Raw genomic sequence first — 13,642 nt, 5'->3', positions numbered from 1 at the left:
TTCAATTGCACTAATCTTGGTATAATATAACCCAGATGAGAGTGAGGGTAACTTTTCTAATATAACCCTTTTATTTGAATTATGAGTTGTGATCCATAAGTACTCATGATTTTCCTGATTCATTGTCTCAATATGAAATCCATTTCAGCGAATATTTTTGAAACTCAATAATTTTCTTAGAGACTTGGTAGATAATAGTACATTATTTATTATGAATTTTGTTCCTCCAGGAAACAAAATTATAACTCTTCCGGAGCCTTCTATCATATTGCCTGAGCCAATAGTAGTATTAACATATTCTTCTTTTGGCACAAGATGGGTAAAATATATATTACTTTTGAGAATGGTGTGCGAACTCGCACTATCCGCAAGGCAAATATCTTCACAATATATCCTTGCCATTCTCTTCAAAGACAAATAATAATAATAAAATGAGTAAAAGTACATGCACAGTAAAATTATTCACATGAATACTTAACAAACACACATATTAAACTATTCCATCATTGATCAAATAGCCAATATTTCTTTCGGGATCCTCAAAGAAATTAGATACATCATAATGAGTGGTGAAATTTTTATCATTTGAAACAAAATTTGTTTCCTTTCCTTTGTCATGCTTTTTCAAGGATGTTTGATAAAGATCAGCTAGGTGCCTTGGGGTACGACAGGTACGTGACCAATGACCCTTTCCACCACAACGGAAGCATTTATCCTCAATTGATTTACTTTGCTCATTATTTCTTTCTTTATCCCACTTCTAGTGAGATCCTTTCTTATGAATATAGTTCTTCTTCCTTCCATAATTTTTCTTGCTACCAAAACCTTGCCACTTACCTCTTCTGGAGTAATGATTTGCCGCATTTGCTTCAGGAAATGGGGCGGCACCAGCTGGGTGTGCTTCATGATTTCTTAAGAGTAACTCATTGTTGCGCTTAGCAATAAGAAGGCAAGAAATTAGCTCAGAATATCTTTTAAATCCTTTTTCTTGATACTGCTGCTGCAGGAGCACATTCGAGAAATGGAAGGTCGAGAAAGTTTTCTCTGACATATCGGACTTAAGGAAGTATCACCGTCTTTTGATGATTATACCTTTCTTCAAGGTCTTTCCATAGATCTACGGGATCCTTTAATTTGAGATATTCATTTTTCAATCATACGTCAAGATGACGACGAAGAAAAATCATGACTTTGACTTTATTCTTCTGGAATATATTATTTTCGACCTTAATGGTATCTCCAAGATCTATTAAATTAATATGAGTTTTAGCATCTAGTATCCATGATAAATAGTTGTTTCCAGATATATCAAGAGCATTAAGGCCCAGTTTGGGTAACCAACTTAATTAAGCTCTTTTGATAAAATAACTTAAACAATAAATGACTCTGTTAAAAATAACTTATACATATGTTATTTTGTGTTTGAATTTTTAACTCTAAAAGTATTTATTTTATAGAAATGTGATGAAAAGTAGAAGTATTATGAGAGAATAACTTCTCTATAAGCTCCTAATTAGCTTTTTAGAAAGTTGTAATTTGGTTTTGAAAATTGCACCAGATATTAATACTACTACTTTCCATAAGTCAAAAGTTAAAAAAAAGTTACTTCTAAAGTTTTTCAAACGGGCCCTAAATTTAAGATGAGAGAGTTTTGACATAATAAAAATTTGTTACCTGGAGTCTTCTAAAATTTGGTTAGAGTCTCATGCTGATAACGTGTTGTAGAATAAATAAATAAAGAAGATATAATATAAAATAAAATGTAAATAGAAGACTCTAATTTTAATATTCACCAATATAATTATCTAACTATAATAATAGAAGTAACTTAGATATTTATTACTATTATATATTAGCAACGTATGAAAGAGAGAGAAAAAAGTTTTGTATATAGACAATAGAGAAAGAAGATTATTTTTATTGATGTATTATTCACGGAAGCTTAACCTCCTATTTATACACATAAAGAGACTTCATTTTGAACTCTCAATTAATATGAATTCTTCTTTAAAAATATGCCTTCAATTAACCGTCCAAGTCATAAATAGACATCCACACATTTGTTCTTATCACAACATAATTTTTTAACACTTATTTTATTTATGCATTTTTATCAACAGTCAAACTGTTGATAAAATTAAATAATGACAGCTTGATCTTCATATGGCCATTAATATAAATAGTTTTTTTTGTGACATATAAATAGTATTTTTTACAACTAAAGGAGGAACTACAATATATAAAATTCTGTCAATTATTTATTTATTCTCATATTTTTAAAAAATCACTATAATAATCATCATGCAATTAGTTAGAAAGTCATGTATTTTAAACGTTAAGGTAAATGGAATAAAAATATTTGAGTAAAATATTATTTTAGTTTTTAATATTTAAATTAAATTTTAGTTGCATCTCTAATATTTAAAATACTTTATTTTTGTTATATATTAGGTCAAAATTAAATCCCAAAATATTTTTTTTCTATATTATTATCTTGTACTTTTAATTATTTTTTGCAAATTTTATTCTCAAATCTCTGTAACTGTGTCTGCGCTACCATTTGTATAATTATGATTGCTTAATTACCTAGAAGAAGATGAGAATTAAAAAAATAGATATGTTTGAAAAAAATAATTTTAACCAAAAACTAAAATTAAAATAAAATAGAATAAAATATTTAAAATAAAAATAAAATGTTTTAAATACTAATAAAAATAATCAGATTACAAATTAAAATAATATTTTATTCATGAAAAAAAATTACAAGGATGAAATTACAAACTTCATTCTAAGTAGGAAGCACAAATTGCATTCACTTTATGACGAAACTTAGAGATTGCAATGGCTACCTCAAAACTTTACCTCATGCATGCTTCTTCACATTTTTTTGATAAATTTTACATGAGAAATTAAAGTACTTAATGTTTGGATTATCTGGCTAGCTAGAAAGTAGTTAAATAAATCAACCCCATGCAATATAATTTTAGCATTTAATCACACCTTTTTTTCACTTCAGCCCGATGCAATAAACCTCGTAATGGGTCAACCTTTAGAAACAAGAATCCTTGGGTTTCACATCCTTTCCCTTCAATTAGGGAAGGGCAACCTGAAAGGATCGTAACAACGAGAATACTAAACAATATGAATAATGGATATGTTGGATGTTCAATTTAATAAATATGTAGATGATTATATTGGTTATTCTTAATTAAATAGTTATTTCTTTTGATTGAATTTACTCATATACAGTTAACAGCTGGATATTCGATTCACTAAATATGCGAATAATTATTCTAATATTAAAATTTATTTTTTATAATTTTTTAAAAATAATTAATTAGAATTTTATTTTCTATAATATTTGTAATTTCTTAGTTATGGAAACAAAAAGAAAGAAAAGAATGGTTGGTGCTTACCCTAACTTAAGAGATGTGTCAGAGGAATGATCTTCAAGAGAAGAAGGAGCGGCACTACTGATGCAGCTGCATGCATTATTTAGTGACTCCGATGACACCACTTCTTGCATGCCAATATCCATCTTTTTAATAACAATAATAATATTGGCTTATTAGATTTGTAAAATGAAACAAGAGTTAAAGAATCAATGAAATAATGTCTTGATGATTTGCCATACCTTTTGCTTTAACTTCTTGTTCTCTTGTTCTAATTCGTCTCCCTTAGTTGCAGTAGTTAACAACAGCAACACGGTTTTTTTTTTTTAATAAAAAAGAAAAGAAAACACTAAGAAGATTTTACATGATAGATCATTAGAAAGAGATTAATTCAGAATCAGAATCATAAACTTTTGTATGTTTTTGTAACATACTAACATATTTGATCCGTGTTCTAAAATCATTTAAAATATTTATCTTTTTACTTGTGATACTAATTTTAATCTTATACTAAATTAAGTAAATAATTGTAAATATTATTATAACACATATTAAAGGTGATTTTTAAAAAATATTAAAAAATATAGAAGGTAAGAATTTTTTAATTATAGAAAATGAAGGAGCTAAAGATGCAAAATAAGCAAACAAAAAAATTCGAATTGTCTCGTCATAAGCAACGAGCTAAAATTAGAAAAATAAGTAGTATGTCGATATTTTAAACGAAAAGGTAAAAAATCACAACACGAATTAACTTATCCGAATTCACGAGTTAGACAAGTTGACTCATTTTTCTTTTAAAAAAAAATTTCGTAATTTTAACAGTATTTTTAACTTAATATCAATACAAATAACAAAATTTATCACACATTATATAATTTCATAATAAATTATTTAAAATATAAATAACTAGTTAAAAAAACTTTATATACCTAAAAATAATAAAAAAAACAAATTATAAGAGGCAACTCCTATCACTCGATTTAAATCTATTTAACTCAAATTATAAGAGCTGATGAGACAAATTAATTAGTTTTAATTTTATTAGCTCAACCCGCCAATTTTTTCTAGTGATACAAAAGCTTATCGCGAGTTACTTCTTGTTTTGACATCAGTAAAGTTTTAAAAATCGAAGTTGTGACATTGTGTGTTTATATATATATGTATATATATATATATATATATATAAATTAGAGTAAAATACTATTTTATTTTTTAATATTTGAGTTAAATTTTAATTTGATTCTTAATATTTTAAATATTTTATTTTTGTTTTAAAAAATTTTAAATAAGTTTAATGTGGTCTTAAAATTAAATTTGACACTAATAGTTAATATAACGAGTGACGTAAACGTTAATAATGTTATTAGTTAATAAGTCATATTTTCTTCTATATATATGTTAAAAAAATATTATTACAATCTTTTTATAATACTTCTTCCCAATTTTTTTTATAAAATTCTAAACCTTAACAATCAATCATCAACATTTTAAAATTAAAAAAATTATATTAGTAATCGTTAATAAATAAATTTTATTTACATATTAAAATCGAATGTTATTAACTTTTTAATATGTAAATTATTTATGTCAAATTTAATGATAGAATAATATTAAATTTTTTTAATTTTTTTAAAAATAAGACATTTAAAAAAATTTTAAAATTAAAATAAAATATTTAAAATTTTAAAAATTAAATTAAAATTTAGTCCAAAAAATATCAAAATAATCCTTTACCCACCAAATTATTACAAACCTTTTTCTGGAGTGCTGCGATGTCATCCATGATCCGCTTTTCCTAAATGTAAATAATATATTGTATATCATTGCACTACACTACAATTCAACACGTGTTAGGGAATAATTAATTAATCAAATATCCATAATCTATGAAATTTAGACACTTGACTGACTTATTATGTTTATATATTAGACACATTTCACATACAATATTCATACCACACATATTTTTAGTATTTAATTATATTTTAATAAAAATTAAATTTTTAAACACATTTAAAAATATTTAAATATTATCATGTATTAACATATTTAATTTTATTTTTAATATATATTTTTAAAACAAATTTAAACATAATATATATTATTATTTATTAAAATAAAAAATTAAATATTTTATATAATTAAAAAATTTAAAAATAATTAAAAAATTAATTTATATTTTAATATTAATAAAATATTAAAATATTCTTATAATTTATATAAAAAATATTTTATATTATATATATATATATATATATATATATTATATTTCTGTGTCTTTTAAAAATTTAAAATTCGTGTGTCTATATATTTTATATCCTATATTGTACATGTGTTGAGCTCTGTATCCGTATGAGTATCTCTATATCATATACCATAATCAAGAACATGCATATGTACATGCCCATGCATATGCACATGCATCTGCATGTATGTATGTGTACCTTTGTCTCAATCACGCGATTTAATCCTGTTTGAAGTGCTTTCTCCAGTTGTAGCAAGTCTTGTAGGTTCATCCCTTGAAAATCTTCACCTTTCATCTGCCTAATCATAATAATATATATGGTACATACATGGAAAAAGAAATGGATCTTAAATTACGCATAAAGAATTTAATTTTCTTATATTTTACTAATGAAATTGAGAGAGAAAAAAACCTTAGTTGGTGAGTTTTATCAGCAACTTCCTTACGTAATTCATCGTTATTGACATTCTCCAGCTGAAACGAATTAATGACACAAAACTTATAAGTGATTTCGGTAATGTCACAGGGTTAATTACGTTTAAGAATTCAGTGAGAATTGGATTATATGTAGGAGTATACAAACACAAATAAATTTAAAAAAAGTAATAAATGGCTTTTCTGAACAACATAAACGACTATCAATAAAATAAAAATACACTACATTTTTAAATTATCACCTAAATTTTAATATTAAAATAACCATCTACACACTTAGTGAAATAAACATCCGATATATCCATTGTTCACATTGTTTGGTTATTTTCATTATCTACCTATACTTTTCTTAAAAATAGATAATTTAAAAGTATAATATATTTTGATTTAATTTATGATTGTTCATGTTGTTCCAAAATATTATTAATCACTTAGTATAACCCTTTAACTAAATATTCAAGGAAACGTTCGATGGATCTTAAGTAAAATCTCATTTTGTTAGTGGCATAAATATAATCTACTTAAATGTTCTATGAAAGTACATAATAAATTTTAGGAAAGTTAAGCATGGGACTAAGTTAAAACAAGAAACCCTATTTGAGAGAACAATATAATCATGCATAGCATAATAATTAATTAAGGAAAAAAATTATGAGAGAGAGGTTATTTTTTTATGAATAATGCTAGTATTTTTTTTTAATCAAATCTAATTAAATTGGTCTAACATCAACAAAAATTAATTATAAAAATTATTATTTTAAATCTTATTATTTAATTTAGTTAGACTTGATTTATAAAAAAACAATATGTAGGATTACTCTATTTTTATTACCTGCAGTTCAAGAGGTCTTTCTGATCTACTTATCTCATGTGTATGCTGAGCATACCTTGCAGTTATGTCCTTCATACTTATATACCAAAGAAATAGAAACCATATATAAGACGATGCAAAAATTTCTAAAGTTATAAAACTAATCACAAAGTCACACACCATTTCATGTAACTGGTACACCACTGGAAAGAAATTATTGATGCATTGGAGCTTCATCTTGAGCATGTAATAAATTAATATATTTCACAAGCGAATAAATTTTATATAGTGTATTTAACTTGGTCTTGCAAATTTGTCTAACTAGCTATTACTCTACTCGTGAAAATTAGTATTCAGAATTGAAGAAATTTCGGTAAACAAACACCAATAATCCACAAATCCAAGAGATAATTATAGAATCAAATATGCCAGGCAACTAAGAGGAGTTCAGCCAATTTCTGCCAATTTTTTTAATGGATTGGATCTTGAAACTCATCTTAATAAAAATAAGTATACATGAATTTTTTTCTGCTAAATATCGGAATGTTTCTTTTTCATATCGAATGGATGTTCTTTTATATATTTTTCGAATTTTCTTGTATTGCAAATGTGAATGTCTCTATTTCTTTAAGAATTTCATAATTATTTTTTAAATTTTATAGATATCTAATTATTTTTGCCAAAATATAACTAGATATTTCTTTTGTTAAGTATTAGAATGTTTTTTTTTATTAAATGAATATTTTTTTTATATTTCTGTAATTGTTCAAAGACAATTCGTACTCCACCATTGCTTTCTTAAACAATTTCTGAAGTTAAACCAAATGCAAAGCAGACACCGATTTTAAGAGTATCTACGTGATGTCTTTGACACGCACCTTCTCTATAGGCGAAACTTCATATTCTTCGCTACCCAGGAAGGCCTTCAGTTCGGGGTCTCCCATCTGGCTCAACGGGGACCTTCAATTCTGCGACTGTGACAGAGTTAAAGAAGCTTACATGCATGGCATCCGAACTCTCGTACACATTCTAACCACCGATAGCGTCCTTCTTTTGATCGCAACACCAGCAACTCAATGCATTACTGCGTCACTTTTAGTCTGAAAAATTGCAGAGTCTCGGGTGAAGACAGAGGCATAGAGGGTCTAATGATAAGAGAGAGAAGTCTCTGTGTAATTATTGGATGTGGATAGATTAATGTAAGAGAAAAGATGAGTGTTTTCATAAATTTTAATTAGGTTTACTTAATTAATTTTAAATTTTTTAAATTTTATATTTAAAATTAATTATTAATATAATTATAATTAATTAAATTGTTCAAGTCTTAACTGATTAAAAATTGTTTCTATATACATTTTCAGAATTACATGTTGAAATAGCTAGCTGAAAATGCCAATATTAATCCATTGCCTTGTGCAACCACTTTCACGTTAAGATCGCACATGTCATGAAACTATTTTTTTTGATAAAAGATATATAAATAATTATATTTTTAACATATCTCTTTCACAATTTTTTTTAAGATTATATAAATTTTTACATATACTTTTTTTTATTGTATTTGCCTTATACATGCTTACATTTTTTCTGTCAGTCAATAGCAATTAAACTCTAAATTTTTAAATTATAAAAATTTTCAATACTATATTATAAAACTATATTTTATCCTAAAAACTTAAACTGATAGGATAGGAAAAGTCACAAAAACCAGAATTGTCCCCAATTACTCAAAAACCAAGCGCTTATAGTAGCTAGCACGCTTTAAGAAGTTGTCCAAGCTAATACCACCATCAATTTAGACTTGCACATCTACCTCAAGAACTAGTTCCTTCAGTTGCACTATATAATTAACTAGTGAGGAAATAATTGGTTCCAGCAAGGGTTCAGAGGTTATATGAAACCACTTGTTTAAAAACCTAAACATGAATTTTGTTACAAAAATTATAATATTATCTTTTGTTCTAAAAAGTTAAACCGATATGTTTCTTGAGATCTTGATTTAGGATAAGCGATGAGGAATGGTATAGAATATCCAATGAGGTTATGTTTACCGCTTCTTATGATGATGTGCAGTTAGAGAATGGCCTAATAAAATTGATGAGGTTGATAGGCTTGAAAAATGTTAGCAGTAACACTTTTTATTAATATTTTGTTTTTATATTGTTATAATTTTAAAATTTAGTGTTTAAAATTTAAAATTTTAATTTTAATATTTAAAAATAGTTACTATTAGTCAAAAATTTAATAAATTTTATTAGTCATCTAGTATTGTTAATAATGATAATGAAAGAAATTAGTATAAAGTACTATTTTAGTCCATAATATTTTAATTAAGTCTTAATTTTGTCTCTAATATTTAAAATATTTTGTTTTTGTCATAAATATTTTATTTCGTCCTATTTTAATCTTTTTGTCAAAAATAAAATTTTTTTCTCCTAAAAATACAATTTTTCCTCTATTATTATCATTTTGTTTCACTTATTATTTGTTATTTTTAATTTCAAATCACTACAAGCACCATTATAACTATGAGAATTATGATTTTTTTTGCTACTTGTTTAAAAAAAATCATAATGAAAAAAAAGAATAATTTAAAAAAAATGAATTTTAACCAAATAACTAAAATAAGATAAAATGAGATATTTATAATAAAATTAAGACCTTTAAAACGTTAAAAAAAATTAGAATTTACTCAAACATTATAAATTAAAACATTGCTTTACCAAAGAAATTAAATGTATGTAGACCCAATGAAAAGAGTAGAAAAAGAGATTATGATGAATTATATATTTTTTTTAAATCTTTCGGTCTTTGCATTAAGCTCAAACTCTGGTTCAAAAGTAGGCTTATATTAAAGGTAGAGAAAAATAAGGCTAATATTTTTGTTAATATTAGTTAATATTTTAGATTAATATTTATATTATTAAAATTTAGATTTTAAGATTTAGAATTTAAAATTTAATATTTAGAGTTTAGAATTTTAAATTTAAAATTTACCTAACTAACAGTGTACTGTCTAAATATTAAGTATAAAAAAATATTTTTATTGACTAGTCAAAAATATAAATTTTGTTAGTTATATAACATTACTCTTAAAGGTATACACTACACAATTTATAATAGTTATGTTTTTAACGTTTTACTGAGAAATAATTTATTTTTTTTATTTTTTATTAATAAGACAGACATGCTAATTCTAAAATAATTACTGGCGTTTTGCCAGTGTTTATTTTAAAAAAGAAAACTAAATGACTATTCTACCCTCCATTATCTAATAATGAATGAGTAGAATTATGGCAAACATGCAGCGGACCACACAACAAAACCACATCCCAAAAATGAATATAAAGTAGAGATCAGACGTGTGTGATGGGAGTTATATCAAAAGCATGAGTAATCATCAGGGCCCATCGTCTGTTTCTGATTTCAGATTTGTACCAATCAAGAAAAAAATCTTCTTTGTAAATAACCTTTTTTAAATGTAAATTTAATTTCTCTTTTATTTTATTGTTTGAGTTTAGAAAAATTAGAAAACATTTTCTTTTTTTGACAAACATATAAAAAGTTGCTTCTGCCAAAATTAAGATGTAGAACTTAGAAGAGAAAGAAATGTATTCCTAAAATTTCGCAACTACTATCTTATATATATATATATATATATATATATATATATATAATTCAAAAAAGCTTTTATATTTATAATGAAATTCAAATATAAAAATAATTTTACTCCTAATTTTAGTTTTAAAAGTATATTCTTCCTATAAATTTAGTTTTAAAAAAAGTATAGATAAATAATGAAAATACTAAACAATACAAACAATAAATATATTAATTTAATTCACTAAATGTACGAATGATTATCTTAATATTAAAATTTAGATAAATAATTTAAAAATATAATATTTTTTATTTTATTAAATCAATTTTAAAATTTATTGTTTACAAAAATTATTATCTACTTAACAAAATTTTAAGAAAAATCTTTCTGAATTAGTTCATTAACTTCATATTGGCTGAACCCAATGATGTTATCCAATGCATCTGGTATAATGGTATACATTCACATTAGATAAACCGTCATAATATACACTAAATGGAACTATAATATTACTAATTAATTATTATATAGATATAGATAATATAACTAAAAGTGCTTTTATTTATTTAACAAAGTTTTAACTTGGGCAACTATCGCCACCTAAAATTAAATTAGGAAACGACTAAGCAACTGTGTAACCTAATTAGTACAGGTTTACATATTTAATAGGTATCTATAAGAGTAAGATTGAGTTTGTTTATAGATACTAGACATTAAAATAAAAATATAAAAATATAAACATTAATATTATGTTCAGTCCAAAATATTATTAATATATTTTGTATTACAAAAAAAAATACAGAGATACTAACAAAAATATAATTTAATTTTTTATTTCTGTATTATTTTTATTATTTTTTATTAATATATATATTTTTTAATTCTTTTATAATAAAACATAAAAAAATTAATTTTTATATTTAATTTATCATTAAATAAAATATAAAAATATTAATTTTTACATTTTTATCTTTTGTATTTTGTTATCAATGATCTCTCTTATTCGGTTTTGATTATCAAACACAGACAAGAGCCAGCATTTTATGAATTTTTTATGTAAACTTGATCAGTAGTCGCAATCACAAGTTAATGAAAATCCAAAAACGCTTAATTAACCAATATAAAATTTTGATAAAATAAAATTAAACTAATTAAGAAAAAGTCGTGTGGGTGATACGAGGTTACTATTTGATCTTAGATTTTTTTAAGCTTGGTTCCTAGTTCGTACCCCTCTCTCTTTATTCTCACGACTCATCACAGAAATGAAAACAGAAGAAAGACTATTTATTCCGTACACAGTGAGTCCACATATCCAGATCATTATTATGTACCAAAAATGGATGACCACTTCATCTACCCAACCTTTGTCTTCAACTACTTATGATTAAAAAACAGATGAAACTTGATGTATTTTTCACAAATATAATAATTTCAATTATATTCAGGTGTCCTTACAATAATAGAATTTTTCTATAAAAAAAGTCCATAAATTATTCGATCTTACTCTCTCACTCGGATAAATTTAGCAAATTTTTTTTTTGTTTTTTGTCTAATTCAAATTTTCACTAATTTTTTTCCATATTATTATACTTCATCTTCATTTCATTGACAAGGCATCACAAAAATACGATAATTGAGTTCAAGTGTTCAACAAAATGGAAAGGGGGAAATAAAATTATATATATTATACCTGGAGCTAGCATATTCAAAGAGCCTCCCAGTGGCAGAGAAAATGATGAGAGCAACCTCAGCATCACAAAGCACAGAAAGTTCTTGTGCTTTCTTGAAGATCCCTCTTCTCCTCTTTGAAAACGTTACTTGTCTTGCTGTTATGTTGTCTATCTTCTTTATCTTGATCTTTTGCCTCACCATCTTCAGCCTCTTGTGCTTGCTGTATTTTTTTTAAAGAAAAGAAGAAGAAAATCAAAACTCCTTTAATTTTCAGTATATAATACCAGAAGAGTTTCAGATATTACACGAATGCTAATATTCAAGTGTATTTTTTTTTTTTTGTCGTTGATTTCAATTATATATAAATTTTATGAGTGAGACCACCAAAACTACACATTAATGTTCTTGAAATATATGGAAATTCTCCAGAAGTAATGATACATATTCAGAGTCGCTTCATCACTAAAGTAATAATAATTTCAAAGTCACAAAACCCTAGTAGTGAAAAAGCAGTTTCAGATCTGGTGAAAAGATAACCCAAAAACAAAAAGAAAATTAAAACAAAGAAAGAAAAAGGGTAGCTAGCTCTTAATGATTTAGCAGAAGAGCTTTGATTTGAAGATTTTTTTATTATTCCGATGAGGTTTTAACCTATCAGCGACGGTTCAGAGATATATCTAGAATCTAGATGAGTGATGCACATAAAAGAAATAAAAATGAAAAAAAAAAGAGTTACTAATAATGGAAAGAAAACATTATGAGAACTTTTGGGGGGTTTGTTAAGACAAAAAAAAGAAAGAGAAAGAAAGAAAACCTCGTCACTCCGGAATGCTGTTTTTGGATCTCAAGAAAGGAAAGAGAGGTTTCTCCCTTATTATAGCAAAACAATAATGGAACCTTCTTTCTTCTTTTTTATTTATTTATTTTTAAATAAATATCCCTGCTTGAACACTTTTTATTTTTCTAAAAATGGTTAAATTCTACCAAAAATTATAGGACCAAGATAGACCAGAAATATAATGCAACTGAAAGCTTTTCAAAAACAAAGAATAGATCAGGTTTCATTGGAAGCTACGTGTTATCCAATGGTTCAAATGAGGTAAGAAAATTTTTTCATAATAAAATAAAATAATTCTTTCCCCAACACTTTAACTTTTCAGATAATAGATGAGATATTTTCAGGTTGAAATAATTCAAATTTAGGGTAATTTTAATAAGGAATAAAATCTGAGTTTATTCTATAATATTTTGATCCAATTTTAATTTTTTATTTTATTTTATTTTTATTCTTTAATCAAAATTCTTTTTTATATTTTTTTCTATTATTATCTTCTTATTTCTTGTTCTTCTATCACTTTTGGCTCTCAAATCACTATAAATACGATCATGACTACTACAATTACGACTTTTGTTGTTATCTAAAAAAAATTATAATAAAAGAAATTGAAGAATATTTCTTAAAAATAAATTTTAATTTAGACTAAAAG

The 13,642-nt window shown here is 24.8% G+C and overlaps 1 protein-coding gene across 2 annotated transcripts; it reads right to left on the bottom strand.

Annotated features, from left to right (window-relative positions):
- Positions 1–2,676: 2,676 nt before the first annotated feature.
- LOC112703263 (MADS-box protein AGL24) lies at positions 2,677–13,367 on the bottom strand. Of its 2 annotated transcripts, XM_025754640.3 has the most exons (9): positions 12,970–13,367; positions 12,175–12,375; positions 6,905–6,980; positions 6,050–6,111; positions 5,837–5,936; positions 5,146–5,187; positions 3,635–3,676; positions 3,417–3,538; positions 2,677–3,106 (listed from the first exon to the last, which is right to left on the bottom strand). In XM_025754640.3, exons 2-9 carry the CDS (start codon positions 12,354–12,356, stop codon positions 3,088–3,090), a joined length of 645 nt encoding a protein of 214 aa, XP_025610425.1. In that variant the 5' UTR covers positions 12,357–12,375; positions 12,970–13,367; the 3' UTR covers positions 2,677–3,087. The 2 variants fall into 2 exon arrangements, with proteins under 2 accessions (XP_025610425.1, XP_025610427.1); XM_025754642.2 differs by lacking the exons at positions 2,677–3,106; positions 3,417–3,538; positions 3,635–3,676 and having other exon boundaries at positions 4,429–5,225; positions 12,970–13,286.
- Positions 13,368–13,642: the final 275 nt, after the last annotated feature.

Source organism: Arachis hypogaea, chromosome 7 (genome assembly GCF_003086295.3).
Source record: "Arachis hypogaea cultivar Tifrunner chromosome 7, arahy.Tifrunner.gnm2.J5K5, whole genome shotgun sequence".
NCBI lineage: Eukaryota > Viridiplantae > Streptophyta > Magnoliopsida > Fabales > Fabaceae > Arachis > Arachis hypogaea.
Note: the sequence above shows the minus strand (reverse complement) of the source record. Positions and strands in the feature narration are given on the sequence as shown.